The sequence below is a fragment of the Dysidea avara genome, chromosome 3 (assembly GCF_963678975.1).
Source record: "Dysidea avara chromosome 3, odDysAvar1.4, whole genome shotgun sequence".
Taxonomy (NCBI): Eukaryota; Metazoa; Porifera; class Demospongiae; order Dictyoceratida; family Dysideidae; genus Dysidea; species Dysidea avara.
Window position 1 is genome coordinate 20,179,633 of NC_089274.1, and position 15,976 is coordinate 20,195,608.

The following is a 15,976-nucleotide window of genomic DNA, read 5'->3' on the forward strand; positions in this document are numbered from 1 at the left end:
TAAAAATTGGAAAAAGACAAATAATGGTCAAACAAGTCAGCAGCATGTCAAATGCTTTAAGGCCTAACACTTGAAATTGTCACACACAGATCTCTATTTGGACCCAACGGATATATGGTAGCTAGAGACTGAGGGGAAATACTATAGTTATCATAAATCAGGAGCAGATAAATAGCTACTGAGAATGTTTCTGTATAGCTACCATGACTTTTAGACATGGAAAAAGCAGCTACACATGTATTATTCTTAGCAAGGGTTGTGCAGCAGCAATTTCAGCATACTTTTCTAAATATGTATCACTATCAATGGTATGTACCATATACATTGAGTCCGTATAGAGATCTTTGTGGAACAATTTCAAGTGTCAGGCTTTAAAGCATTTGACATCTTTAACATGCTGACTTGTTTAACTCTTTGTTTTTTTCCGAGCAATCTCTATTTTCCATATTTTTAATTTTTTAACTGGTACATACCAGCTGTATTAATATATTAAATTAATAATCCATTAGCTAGTTCAATGTTGACATATATAAGTGTAAGTGTTCCTGTTTGATAAATTTCACAACTTCTTCAGTACTGTCGAGTGTACAAGTATCCAAAGCTGACATTACTTCAGGCCAGGGATCTTGCTTCTTCTCAATTTTATTTTCGTACCACAACTCAAGAATATCATGATCATTCCATGAGGAATTGTCATCAGTGCTGAATTCTTTCTGAATAGTTCTCTTGAATTTTTTTATTAGGTATTCCTTGATCTCTTGATTTAGTCTATATATGCCTTTCTTCAATTCCTTAAAGTTAATTGTATAGGCCTAAATTAGGAGGATAAAGTTGTACTGTTTGCACTGAAATGCTCACCTTTGATACAATCCTTTCATTATTTTGGTCAATATCATCATGATATCCACAGCCCTCACATTGGAGGTAATCTGACCATTCATCATTACCATAAGTGATGTAGGTTAATAGTCGCTCTTCTTTACATTCTGAGCAAACAGCAACAGGTCCCAGGTGATAGTCAATATTGTTGAGCCCTTTTAGCACAGTTTTCAGCTGTTCATGTAAGTACTGCATAGCTGGAAGGATGGTACGAATGCTTTTCCTGGTCCTGTAAGAGAGAGAGAGTCTGGACAACTTATACATGGGGCACACATTTGACCTCTTAAGATTGGCAGATGTGGCTTTGTAGACTGAAGACAGAAGCTTCTGAATTATATCAATTAAAGCTTCATAGGTTGTGCCTATGTATCATGCCTCTAAATATACCAAATTGTCTTTTAAGCAATTCCTTTTTTTCTCTTCCAAACTATTCTTTTTTCTCCACCAACGTATTATTCCTAGGCAGAGCACCTATTATTCCCAAAATTATTTCCAGAAATGATGATGCTACATATAGGTGTTCCAACACATGTTTTTAATAAAAATGTGATAATATACTCATGGAGTAAGCAAGAACAAAAACAGAGTGAAAAATGAAAGATATAGCTATAAATGTCTAGGTGACTAATTTTATTTTCTAACGGTAATATGATTTTTATTCTAGTCATACGCTAATAATAGTTTAGAGGTACTACAAACAAATTTCTGGAATTAAAATAAATACACTCTCACTCACACTGCAAGTATGCAGTGCAGATGGGATCAGTCGATAATGTGCCGTCCCATCAGGGATGGCTCTCACCTCAGCATGGGAACCAATCATTTGACTACTTCTGAAATGAGGCACAATCAGAACATCCCTACTAATGGATGAATTGGTCCCATGAAAGTTACCATATAACATACAAACTATTACAATGTTTCTGCTATAGCATTGCAGCTGTGAAGATGAAGATGTGCACTTGCATGTACAGTATATACAGCACTTCACATTAGGTGACTTAAGATATGTTTGGAAAATTTGGAGAAGCTTGGCAAAGCACACAGTAATGTATGTCAGTCAGATTAGTCTTGTGTTATGTATCCAGGCCAGTAGTTACTATCAATTAGAGATTACAGGTATAAGCACATTGTTAGCTGTTAATATTTGGCCTGGAAATATGCAATCAGGAGTGTCTAAATTAAGGTGTTATATGGATGCACTCATTTCTAACCTGACAGTGACATGAATGGTATCATTACTCTGATTGAGCCACCACTGACAGTCGTTCACCCACTCTATGAAGCATTGTGTCTTCAAGAAACAACAGTTGTCCTTTTGTCCATCACTCTTAGCAGAAGAATACATCAAGAACATCAAATGATGCAGGACAAATGGGGGAAGAAAACAGTGCTCAAAACTGACACGAAATTTGCTGCAGTTATTGGTTTGTGTCACCAATGTGTTATCTTGGGTGGGTGAAGTTGGCAACTTGCAGGGGACATAATACAAGGAGGACTGTTGGTTCACAGGAATGATCAGCCCGTAGGATTGAAGTAGGATGCAGATTTGTTCAAGCAATTCAGGCTTTCCACCATGGTATTTCTTCAACAGTGGACAAAGAATCCTGTATCTGTCAATTATTCCTTTGTAATCTAGCTGATGTAGAGCTTCAGGATCATAGCCACTATTTCTCTTTAGCTGCATCAACTCCTTCATCACATCAGCTAGCCATTGAGGACTGATCAGTATCACATCTTGTACTCTAGCCATTTGTTCCTTAGTAACAAACAGTATGGGCAACTTACCTGTAACAACATTACATCCAATATTGTATTCATATATTTTTAAACTAGGCTATGGGTGTGTGCCTGGCTTCCCAATATTGTTTTCCAAACACTGTGCATGTGCCTGTGTGTATACATATATGGGCTCCTCAAGATATTTACAATATCGAATGTTTGTGTATAATAAGTATTAGAACAACACCATGCAGTGTTACTAGTTTACTGGACTATTTTGGTTGGCCAACCCTTGAAACTAGATCATACTTGAATGATTTGGGATAAGTTACAGTGTGGCACTTTGATCCTCCCATGAGGGGAGGATATAAGACACAATACAGCTACCTGTGATGCATGAGGCTGATATCTGATTTTATAAACATGGTGTCCATGGTCCAAGGACTGTGTGTTAATCAGACTCTAACTGAAGGAGTGTTATACCTGTTTTGTGATAACATTGATGAAGCAGCTGTAGTGCTAGCTGCTTTTGCTTTATCATGCATTCAGTTTTTGTTGCTGGTGGTGCAGCCTCAATGAACAGATTCACAATGAAGCCAAATTGTATGAGAGTGGAATAGGCATCAAGTTAGCCAGCTAAACATGTTGGTTCTGTAATGAAATATTTTGGCCTGCCTCTGTTTTAAATATAGAATATACTTTTGAAATTGTGTGATTTTTCTAACTTACTAGGATCAATGATTGTTCCAATATCATGGAAGAATTTCAATGGCACAGAAGAATCATCAATCCCATACTGGCTGGCCCAGTCTGCTACATCTTCACGAGAAACCAGACTGTGCAATCCATCCTGACGTTCCATAAAGATGTGAAGCTCCAACTGAAGATAAGAGATAGGAAGATCATCCTTGTTACCAGAATGATCATCACCAAGATCGGACAGTTTTTCTCTGATGATATCAGCCCCATTACCACTCTCACTGTCATCTCCTCTGATCGAGTTCTCAACTGTAGCTATGATGCTGTTTTCAAAAAACTGCAATTGCTGCACATAATCCTTTCTATCAAAATGTTTCTTCATTATTGCTTTAATGTATTTATCCTCTTCTGGTGTAAGAGCATTAAGATGCTTTGGGCCAGGGACATTGTATGGTCCTCGGTGGGTCCCTACCAACACCATTTTAGCATCAGTGTAAACATGTATGCTATTGACCCAAAACTTCAGCTCCTCAATACATTTGTGCTCCTTTTTAAGAAGATGACGAACATTGAAGGCAACCACATAAACAGCTCTGGAAGAGATAAAGCAATGATGCATTGGTTTGTAGTGCTTTTGACCAGCAAAATCAAAGGATGAAAACTTAAGAGGCAAATTGGGGATTTCTGTTATATTTTGTTTCCTCCGCTTGGTTGCAAGTTTGAAGATATCTTTTTGGGTAGAATTTGGATCACTGGGCACATTTTGTGATGGGTTTGCAAGTGGAGAGGTTACTGGTCTCATTTCTTTAACTGATGGAGGATTGCTTTGTAAAGGTGTAGGTGCAGGACGTACATCTTTTTCCCTCATCACAGGAAGTGGTGGAGCACGGGAAGGTACAGGTTGAGGCAAAGAAAAGGGCTGGTGAGGAGGTGGTTGATTCATGATGGTAAGATTAGGTTGTACATTGTGAAACGGTGAACTCATCGAGGATTGCATTTCAGAAACTCTTGGTCTTGATGCTGCTTTAGGTTTTGGTGGCACAGATTGTGATTGCTGTTGTGTATACTTCTTCTTCAGCATATCAAACTGCTGTTTTAGGGCAATACTATTATCAGGCACAATAACAGCTTTCTGTTTGCTAGATTTGACAGTTGTAGATTTGTTATCTGCCCAGAACTTTGCTAATACCCCAGCTGCTATTTCCTTGTACTCTTCATGAAGGAGGTAGTACTTCATGGCCCTCTTCTCCCAAGTGTCAGTGCGGATGGTAAATGTATTGACAAGATCAGTATCAATTCCTTCTGTCTCATTGTGCTCTGGGTTGAAGTCTTCTCCCGTCAATACACTGAGTAAACTGGTCTTGCCCACACCAGCCTCCCCAAGGATCATAAGTTTACAACGAGGCATTTTAATCTTTCCCTTCCTCAGTTCTGTCAAATATTTCTTAATGGCTTCTTTTCCTTGCCTCTTGATCTCAGCAGGAACTACATCAATGACAATAACTCAAGGTCATCAACTTAGTATGATGGTAAATGACATTACTGGGCATTTATACTTATGACCAGCTCAGCAAAAACTCACGTACAAATTGAATCTTAAAGTATTTGGTTGGTACTGTACATGTAAAGTAACTTTAAAGTGTTACATGTTACACAATAGATGTAACATGTGCACTAGTGCACTCTGGTAGACATATCAGGCAGACCACCTGTGTCCATGTTACAACTATAAAATAGCCACAGGGTGATACTGATATCATATCATTCTGATCACTTTGATGCTGAGACAGTACAAAGTATTACTTCTTATTGATTCTAATTACAATTGAGCTTAAAGTTTACATTGTAGATTTGAGTTTAGCTCAAATTTCTTAGTTCAGTTAGGCTAAGCGTTTTCTCAAAGAAAATGTATTGTAGTTCAGATGCTTTGAAGGTTAATAAATCAAGACACACGGTAGTGTGTCATGTGGCCAAGAAAGCTGGCACACCACACTGTGAGTATATTTACAGGAAGAAAAAAATGCAATTTTCACACATATGTAGATCTGTGCTCCCTTCTTGAATTGAAATCATTTTTACACTGTAAATTCTCTCCACCGTTAGCACCCCACATACCAAATTTGAGCATGATTGCCTACTGCAATCGTAAAAGATAAGCTTTCAAAATCCGGTTTAATTTTTTCATTTTTTTTCTTTGTTTAGGGGGCTTGGGAGATTAGATTATTCTTTTCACACACTTTACAAAAACCATTATAAAATGCAAATGTGTAGCTCAATTGTCTTGAGCTTTGGTACACTTTAAGAATGTATTGCGGCATAATCATGAACCAAGTTTAGTGCAAATCTGATCAATAGTCATAGAGCTAAGATGATTATTTCTGTTTAAAAAAGGCTAACTTGTTACCACACCTACAGGTTAACCTCTTAAGGGAATTACTTATAAATCGGTATGAGTATAGGTTAATCATCATAGCTCAAACCTTTTTGTGGTTTAAAATAAATTGCATTGACAGCTATAGAGTTACAAGGCAAAAACCAAACAACTGTAAATCGCGGGGTCGAAATACTCTAATAGAACAGTCACCACAGGGTGAAAAAGTGCATGAAAAATGTCAAAAAAAACTTACCAGCGTTCTAACCAGGGACCTCCATACTGAACACCCAAATTCTTAACCACTGAGCCACTGCTATCATGGCTGATCACCTTACTTAATTTCTATTTTATAAATGAAAATTCTAGCTAAAATCTAGACACTTACACTTACACACACACACCTACAATGGTCAATGTGAACAGACAAGTTCTAGGGATATATCGAAATATGTTTACCAAGTCCCACAATCAATTGTGCATTGTGAGCAAACTCAATCACTAGAGGAAGTCTATGAGTACTATGCCAAACTATGGTGAATTATGCATGTGTGTGTGTGTGTGTGTGTGTGTGTGTGTGTGTGTGTGTGTGTGTGTGTGTGTGTGTGTGTGTGTGTGTGTGTGTGTGTGTGTGTGTGTGTGTGTGTGTGTGTGTGTGTGTGTTACCATCCATCATCTAAGTTGAAGGTATGCCTGTAAAATGAATCCAGTGGGTAGACTCTTACTGGTTGGAGTGGTTGGTCACCTAGTGCAGCGCAGGCTATTAGCCTACACTGGCTTGGGTGATCAATCGTACTGACACCCGCTGTGGGCTATTGGCCTGCAAATAGGCATGACACACATTAGTGTGTCACTTGCTTCAAACCTCAGGTGAGTATATTATGCACTTACCTAACAGCAGTTCACCTGTGGCTTGAGGTCTATGTGCTCCCACCAAGGGCTGATCTAGACTTTTGGAAAGGGGGGGGTCAAAATGAAATGGCACTACATTGTCTGGTTTGGTAAGGTGAGACCAAAAAAAAAGTCCTAGCCTGCATGCTTACAATAACTGCCCACCTCACCAACTACACATTTATCACTGATAAAGTACATAAAAATCCTGCGCTACACACTGCTCTGAATACTGTGACTGCTCTATTAGAGTATGCATACTAAAAAAATTTGGAGGGGGTCAAGAGCCCCCCCCTCCCCCACCATGGAAGATATTGAAAGATGGTGGGTAGTCAGAACTAACAACAACTGAAAAGAGTTGTATATGGACAGTTTGAAATGATACTGGAACTTTGAAAGGGTGCAAAGCTTGTGTAGTAAACATTGTTAGCATTTCACCCTTGCTAGAGAAGAGTCCCATAGTGAGCACTGATAGTGTAAACTACAGTTTGTCAAAACAATGCTAAAGTTGGTAGTAGGTGATTCTGAGTGAAATTAATGCATCTTTAGTACTTGGTTCAGTTGGTTATATAATTACGGTAATTGGTAAGGTGACTAAGGATTGATATGCAGTAACTCACTCTCATGATTCTTAAACTGCACATCTTTGGGACACTGTCCTTCCTATTGGACCAACTAATACTCATTACTAACATGTATTACACCAACTTTGTTCTTTATTGTTTTATCAGCACCTTCAGATATTAACAATTCTTGCACCTTGTAGCTTCCTCTCTTGTATGCTATATGGAGTGCAGTTTCTCCATACTGAGGGATATGTGCAGTAATTTAGAATTTGTAGCTATAAAAATTACCTTATCCTCAAGGTCAATGGGAAAATCTCCCTTAGCCAATACAAATTCAGAAATTTGATCAGCATCATGTAATGCGGCTACATGTAGCACACACTTCTTATCCTGTAATAATCCAATACTACACCCAGTGCATTTTATAGTGACCATGTAGTATACCTTTGTGAGTGCTGTCACCTCACTACACTTGTCATACAATAACTTAAACATTTCTATATTTTGATATTCACAGGCAATCAAAAGAGGTGTAGCTCCTTTCTACAGTTTGTACTACAAATGCAGTACATTACTACAGCCACACCCACTTTATTGGGTAGGTTGACATCAGCTCCACACGATGACATGTTATCAATCAGCCACTCCATCACTTCAGTGTTGTCTTGAGCACTAGCATGACATGCAATGTTCCATCCTCTCTGTGGGAGAAGCTCATTATAGCAACATGTACAGAGTATGGTCTACCTTGTCCATTGCAGGTGGGGAAGGTAGTGATTCACTAGCTTCAGCTGCAGCAAATAACTCCTTGAGACATGCCAAGTGACCCTTACAAGCTGCTAAGTGGAATGCTGTGTGTCCTTGCTATAGTAATGCAATTAGGGAATATGGTGGTTTTTTAAGATACACTTTTAGGATTGTATGATGGCCTTGGATGACTACTACTAGACCACAAAGCTAACCAGATGTATGAGGTGAACCAGTATATGCAATCCTTAAGGCTAATGTCAGCCAGGAAGATGTGACTACAGTGGATCCTCAATTACCTGAGCATCTTTATTCCCACCAGATAGGTGAATTCTGTTTGGATAAATGAAACCCAATTATAGAGCTGCATTACTCTAATAGAACAAAATACTCTAATAGAACAGTCACTTTCATTATCAAATAATTGAGATTGAAGATGTACAGTATAGGTGCTACCAGTGTTGGGAGTAACGCGCTACTTATGTAACGCGTTACGTAATATTATTACTTTTGTGGTAACAAAGTAATATAACGAAATACGCTATAAAAACAGGTAATATAACGCAAGCTACTTTACTTACAAATGTAACGCGTTACCTAAGTAATATAGTTACTGTAACGAGTCTAATATTACATAATATTATTACTACAAGTAACGAAGTTACTAATCTCGTTAGTTATCCTCTGAGTAATGCCTAGCCACAGCGAAGTAACGAGGCCTACTGAATGAAGCTTATTCACCAGCTTCTTACTTATAACCAAAATTTGCATATTGTCCAACAGCGCAATCATGTCACGTGATAAGGTGGTAGTTTCACATGTGACAGCTTAAGGCTGTGGACACAAAGTAATATAATATGTAATATTATTACAGTTACTTTATTTTATGGGTAATATGTAACTGTAACTAAATAGTTCAGTTGCAAGTAATATGTAATATGTAACTAGTTACTTTTACAAAGTAACTTGCCCAACACTGGGTGCTACATCTCTTATGTAACCACACGGGAGAATCATGGGTACAAAAAGACAGCAGCAAATTCCAAAGATAAAACAAACCATTATTTTTTGTTATACTATTATAGGGACCTGCTAAAAGCCTGTATATTACAATCATGAAACTGAATGCAGCCCAGCCAGATCATTGTCAGCAAGAGGTCATAATGTCAGGTATTTAGCTATGCATTTGTACACTTTAATAATTAATGCATCAAGCCATTTATTTGACTCATTCAATCTCTTTATGATCACATTATATTACACAAGTATCTAGTTGAGACAACTGCAGCTAGGCATTTAAAAATATAGCTGATGGCATCTCACATTTTTAGAAATATTGATCTATCAAATTGCTACTTCTGTGGATTCTCCACTTATAAACATGGTATTTCCAGCACACATTATGTATTATACATACACACTTACCCTATTCACACTGGTCACATCACAGTTTTTCTCCATCACTAACACACGAAGGATATCAATATATCCATTATTAGCAGCATAGTGCAATGGAGTCCAACCATGCTGTGTGCAGACAGCTAATTAGCAGCCCCACCTCTCAATCGATGCAAACCTTATTCTTCCTGTTGATGATGCCATGATTTGAATTACTCTGTTGAGAACGTTGTTGTTCTTGATTAGGGCTTGATAGTGGTGACTGAACTCTCTTGATCATATGCTGCACTAGTTCATATTTGCCCTTGATGACGGCTTTATGGAGTGGAGATAGCCCTATTGGCTGTAAAGTAAATCGGATGACATCCCAGCTATTATAACATCTTTTATTATACCTTGCATTTGATCCCAATTTGCTTTGGTGTCATTACTACTTTAATTACCTCTATTGTACAGTCTTGGTCAAGTGCTAAACAAAGGGGAGTGGCTCCATCCTGCAATAGCAGTACATGATCACTACAACATCAAATAAGGACTAGCCTACCTTATTCTTAATATTATCAATATTCACACCTGTCTGAAGTATCTCCTTTAGCAAGTCAAGACAATTACTGTGTATGGCACTAAACAATATTTTGTGCAGCTTCTCTTGATCTGGCTTTGATAGTCGTGAGTAAAGTGTGTCTTTATCTATGGGTAACATAGACATAAGTACACATACACTACCTTTAGGTGTTCTAGGTCACATACTCTGTGTTGTCTGTGATCCATGGGATACATGTGGTGAACTGTTTGTCTTCAGTTTCTTATTGGCCACCGCCACACAATCTTGGCTGTATCCATTGTCCTTGTCCATCATCGAGCTAACATCTCTTTTTCTAATACGCGACTGTGTCTCAATAGATTTGACACCTTTACAAAGTAAATAACAAAATGTAACTGTAACACTACAACGTTCAACAAAGAAATGGTGCCACACGCCCAACTATCAATTATTGTCTGAAAAGTGGAGTATCCATTACGCTTTGTTGTCAGCTATGTTCAACTTGTTACACAGCAGTACGAATCAAGAACTGTTCGAAAATCACCTCTGCAATCAAAGTAGCCACCAGTGTTGGGGGTAACGTGTTACTTATGTAACAAGTTACATAATATTATTACTTTTTGTGGTAACATAATGAAATAATATCATGTTATAAAATTAGTAAATTACTACTGGTAGCCACTATGAAAAATACGACGATTTCCGTTGCGAAAGGAAGCCATCACATGCTACTGCCAAATTGACACTTTTGGCTGTCAGCAAAGATGAATGGGACACAAAGGAGGACACTGGTAAGCCCATGAAGAATCCATTGTAGGTACTGTGGTACGCCAAAAAGGCAGCTGAAGTGACGTTGAATAGTGAAAAAATCAAACCTGTAGCTTTTTGGCTGTTATTAAGTTACACTTGTCTGAAGGAATCAGTCAGTCAGTACCGTGAGAAAATTCCATTTAATAATTTCTAAAAAAAAAGTCTATATCAACTTTTTGAAAAGTGTTTCAGGTTGATCTGAAGGCTTGTTTACAAGGAAAAGTGAGGCTGGGTTTTGGGTGATGTTTTTCATGCGTCACGCCCAAACCTTTGTGGTCCCTACTATACAGTACTATCGTAATGATTGTATGATTATCTATGACAGTACTGATATACTACCAAGAGCTCATAATATATATAAGAGAGTACCCTACTTCAGTATAGCCTGTACAAACACGTAGCATGAAGTAACACTAGGATATCATTTCAACACATAAAGTGAGTGTTGTTAGAGTGCTGATTGCTTATTATTAAAGCCATGACTACACAAGGATCATTAATGCTGAGTAGAGACCCGACCAACTAACACATTAAAAGTATTGGACCCTAACTTCATGCTACTGCAGTGGGACACTCTCCTCTCTTTATATCCGTACTGTATGATTATGTAATCGCTCACCAGGATCACGGTTCCTGTCAGCCATCACTCCTCACAGATAATAAACAAACTCCGCGCCCCTCTATTATCTCTGACAAAACCTGAATGCCGGTTTCCGAAAGAAATTGACGTCACCCTGTGCTGTAGATTGCCACACCCATAACCATTTATGGTCGCAAATAGTTTGGCGCCGCCCGCCCCTTCGCAAAAAAGGGTTGATCATGAACTGCAGTTCATTCGCAAAAAAAAATCATGCTTCAACCTAGTCTGGCGGCGCCCGTAGGCCTCTTTTGCGAAGGGGTGGGCTAGGGGCGGGCGCTGCCAGACTAATCATAGATATGGCTCAACCTTGAAAATTATTATTCTCCTTTTATATTAGCTATGCAAGATCAAGCAACAACAAAGTATAGCTAAATAAGGTGTCTAGCACCGCTAGCATAAAATATATAAAAATTTAATGGGGTGGAAAGGATACGAGTTAAAAAGTATTATGTAATGGACAAAAATTTACAAATCAACGATTAATAGTAAAATAGTTGGTAGGAGCAAAGGTTTAGAGGATAGCTATAGAGACAGTAGCTAATAAGTAGCTTGATGAGTGGTTAAAAAATATATTGTTATTGCTGAAATGATCTCAAATAATTCCTCCCGATTGATGGAAGGGAATGCGATAGATCAATTACTGTATGGTATACTATTCCACAGTCTGGGTAGCTATAGCTACTGTTTGTAGCTAGATCCTAACTTGTGTCTAAGCTTAGCTATATCTGGTATGACCATGCAGAAGAAGATTTCACATAGCTAGCTAAATTAAGGTGTTAAAACTTCTGTGTTGGAAGATTTTCAGTTATTAAATACATGATATCGGTAGGTCGTAAACATAGTCTTACTTTATGGTTGCTGGTGTAATCATGCATGTAAAATATACTTAGATATACCACTTTAACACCTCAGATCAAAGGAAACTACACGGTTATATTTCATATATTACCCTGACCACAACTACCTTTGATGCTGAGGCAGTTACGAAACATCAGTTCCCTTTGATTGTTTATATAGAGCTGCTTAAAATTTGCATTGTGGGTTTGAATAGAGCTGCTTAAAGTTTTGCATTGTGGGTTTGACTCTAACATGTTGGTTTAGTTAAGGGCATTGTTGTGAAACAAAAAGAATTGAGTGAGTCAGCATTGCATAGTTCAGTTACTAGGTATCACTAATAATCATTTTTGCAATGTGGGGATTGTTTTTCTACACAGTACGTATCAAATGCATGAAGACATGCCTCAAACATTTCCAACCTATATAGCTATATGTCTAAGTGTTTATTTTAGTACCTTAGCTTACTTTATTCATCCACAAAGTGGTTATTTGGTTTAAAATGGTATCACTACAACCATTGAAACCCACATTCATTTCTTTTTGTGCCCATAATTTAAACCCACAATCGATGTTTGCAAACCTCTGTATAAAAGTAATGTGGTGAATGCAGATTTGTCTTCCTTCACCTATTAGGTGAGCATACTGCAGTGTTATATATTATTTATACCATGGCCACTCAGGATTTGCCCGATATAATTATATGCTCACGCCCTCAGCATATATATGGCATATCCCTCGTGGCCATGGTATAACTATTTGCTTCTGTACTGGTAGCTAACCTCTAATGTCAGGACTGTGCCTTAGGTCAAGTATAAAATAAAGACAGTGGTAGCTACAAGACATTAAAATTGTACAATTGATTTGATTTCTGCTTTACATGGAGTGGCTACACTTGCTCAGACAGACAGCTATACATGTTGACTAGCACTGGTGTGTGAAATTCTCAGTATGTCGGCAGTTGTTCTTACACTCAGTGCCAATAATTTTAGTCATGTCTTGTGATGAATGTGTATGTTGTCTAGTTGACTCTGAGTACATGCAAAGACTTTTTTGCAGCAGGACAATGAATGCTCTCAATGTTCATACAATTCTATATAAGTGGGTAGCTATAATGAGGACTATTGTCATTGTATATTATCACTATAAACCAGTGTTGCATGCATGATGCAATCAGCTTGTTACTACTCAAGTTTGGGTGATCCAAAACTCACACACGTCATACATTCCTTAATGACACTATTGATAGGACACCAATAGTTACACTAACCCCTCATTAGCCACAAACGATCAGTTAACCAAATATTTCTAAAATCCTTTCAATGGCAGTGTAAATCTGTCAATCAGTGTAACTGTAAGTATATGTGGCACTTCAATCAACAACATATACCTAATTTTACATGAAGACAATGTGATAAATTATAGCCATGCATGCAGTATTTATTATGTATGTACATTGCACACATGTCATGCAGTAGAATATCGTGTAATGCTGTTATACGCATACACGCATAAAGTGAGTTTCTTCTGGCTCAGTTGTATTCCATTAAACACTAAAACTACTGTGCTGTAGTATGCCATAGCAACAGAGTTAACATAGACACTACTGAGATGAATTCACCAGTCACTTGATGGTGGTAGTACATTTCATGTGATCAACTTTCATATTATTGAGTGGGCAAGAGTTTGTCATGCTTAAATGTTTTGAGAAGCTGATACAATGTATACTTAGTATATATTGTGTAATTATAGAGCAAATGTCAGGTGAAAGTGGTTTAGAGTAACCATGTAGCTGTGAAGAAATAAAAGCCATACATATCAAAAGGAAATGTCGACTATTCAAAGTATATAGAAACAGGAAGACATAAACTATAACTGTACAATGGATATCACAATACTACATTATAATGGAACAAAGCTTCTGAGAATGTAAAGTAACCACTATTTGGCATGTAAACAGCAATAAGATAGTTACTGTTTATGGTAGCTATGATATTTTGATACATGTCAATTCCTATATTATTGTTCAGGACACAGCTGACAAGCCATAATATTATGGTTACTACACTGACATACTGTACAGGTGTTATTATGGCACACATTCAGGCTATGAGACTACCGTATACATCATACAAATTTTTGAGGGACATAATTTTTGTGGATCGACATATTTAAGGATTTTCTCGGTTTTATTTTCAATGATCGCTCTTTTTTCACTGTGTTTACCTATTAGAAAACATAGAGATAATCATGTTTTGAGCATGAATGACATTCCAAGTAAACTATATCATCATCTATACCATAATAGTTTAGTAGTTGAGAACATATATTTACAATCAATACAAAATACATTTATACGGTAAGTGATAAGTCATTGTAGCTTTGCAGGGTTGATCAGTTGAGCATTAGGACCATATTTGGTAAGATTGCTATTTTTAGTTTTCTTCTTTGACTTTGTATCAAACAATATTTCTTCCTCTGTCTCTGACTCAGTCACCATGATACTGTTCATGTTGTACTCTATGGGGAATGATGTAGATCATATTATACTGTGATGTACACTGTAGGCTAAATATCAATGGTAATACTAGACTTTATACGATCTATGATTACTACAGGCGACTGAATGTGTTTAAAAGAAAACTTGGCCATTTTTACGATGCTAAATAGTTTAACACATTCAGCGATATTTACATGAATCTAATCATCACAAAATGATATAAGACAATGACACAGTACATGAACTAACTTTTATTATCATTGTCTCCTGGCAGTAGAGCATAACGCACCCTACGATTGCTCACCACACGTTTTTTCCTTGATGAGAATAAACAAACAGATAAACTCTTCCTACAAGCACGTGTAGACTCACCTCTTGTAACAACAGCAGCAGATACACCATATCAAAATGGCTACCAACACCACTGGTGCTAGCAGTATTAACACAAAGTATAACACACTCCAGTCACAGTTTAGTCCTTTCTTGCCGTCTACACGACGGAAAGGATTAGCCATCCAGCCGACATCACACATACAAGTCTTGCTATGGTAGTCACAGTGTCCGTGACCAGAGCAGTTAGTCTGACACACTGAGAAAAGATTGAACAGGTGGTGAATGTGAAGTGATACATTCAGTGTACATGTACATTTGACAGTAAGTGTAAATATAACACAATAGCCTCTGACCCTCTTTTGTCCATAGTTCCACACAAAATGACTATTCAATTAGAATATTTCAATAGCTAGAGCTCTGTAAAGCTTCGATGACACACTGGCCAATGACCTCAACGAACTAGCTCTGACTTATTTGAGAACTGCCATCACTCCGCTAGAGAAAAAGAAAGAGCAAATCACTGCCCTTGATCAACAAATCATTGGTCTTATACAGAACCCAGATGAACTGGAAATAGCCATCTTAGATGCAGAGGAACTACAAGATCTGATTATGGAGAAAATCAATGAACTGAATCAACGAGTGGAGATGCAATCAAGACCAACTCACGTTGTCCCTGCAGTGTCATCAAGCAACAAAGTAACCCAAGAAGCCATCCATGAGAATGTGAGTAACACAAATAACACACCTCAGTCAATTAACACCATTATCAATGACACACCTGCAGTTAGTGCTAGTACTGTAGCAGCTAGTGATTTAGATACTCCTATGTTGTGGGCGATTGAGTTTGTATTTTTATTTACTATTGGAGGGTTAACAGGTATTGTATTATCAAATAGTTCTTTAGATGTGGTGTTACATGATACTTATTATGTTGTAGCTCATTTTCATTATGTTTTGTCTATGGGTGCGGTATTTGCTATTTTTGTTGGAATGTACTTTTGATTTGGGAAAATAACAGGATTCAGCTTTAATGAGTTAT

At 37.6% G+C, this 15,976-nt stretch overlaps 2 protein-coding genes across 2 annotated transcripts in view; both read right to left on the minus strand.

The window, feature by feature from the left end:
• Positions 1–427: 427 nt before the first annotated feature.
• LOC136250005 (uncharacterized) lies at positions 428–11,375 on the minus strand. The gene is made up of 16 exons (XM_066042160.1): positions 11,247–11,375; positions 10,024–10,185; positions 9,818–9,963; positions 9,669–9,767; positions 9,452–9,616; positions 9,301–9,402; positions 7,876–7,992; positions 7,719–7,829; positions 7,573–7,671; positions 7,417–7,518; positions 7,271–7,369; positions 7,183–7,225; positions 3,331–4,785; positions 2,094–2,667; positions 859–1,108; positions 428–812 (listed from the first exon to the last, which is right to left on the minus strand). The coding sequence occupies exons 1-16, from the start codon at positions 11,269–11,271 to the stop codon at positions 510–512; spliced, it is 3,852 nt and encodes a 1,283-aa protein (XP_065898232.1). The 5' UTR covers positions 11,272–11,375; the 3' UTR covers positions 428–509.
• Positions 11,376–14,372: 2,997 nt separating this feature from the next.
• LOC136250010 (dyslexia-associated protein KIAA0319-like protein) overlaps positions 14,373–15,976 on the minus strand; it is a 28,041-nt gene continuing 26,437 nt past the window's right edge. Inside the window, exons 18-20 of the mRNA XM_066042166.1 lie at positions 14,974–15,190; positions 14,851–14,918; positions 14,373–14,621 (exon numbers count right to left, since the gene is read on the minus strand). Coding sequence (XP_065898238.1) covers positions 14,473–14,621; positions 14,851–14,918; positions 14,974–15,190 — 434 coding nt within the window. The 3' untranslated portion in view covers positions 14,373–14,472. The remainder of the gene's footprint in view (positions 14,622–14,850; positions 14,919–14,973; positions 15,191–15,976) is intronic.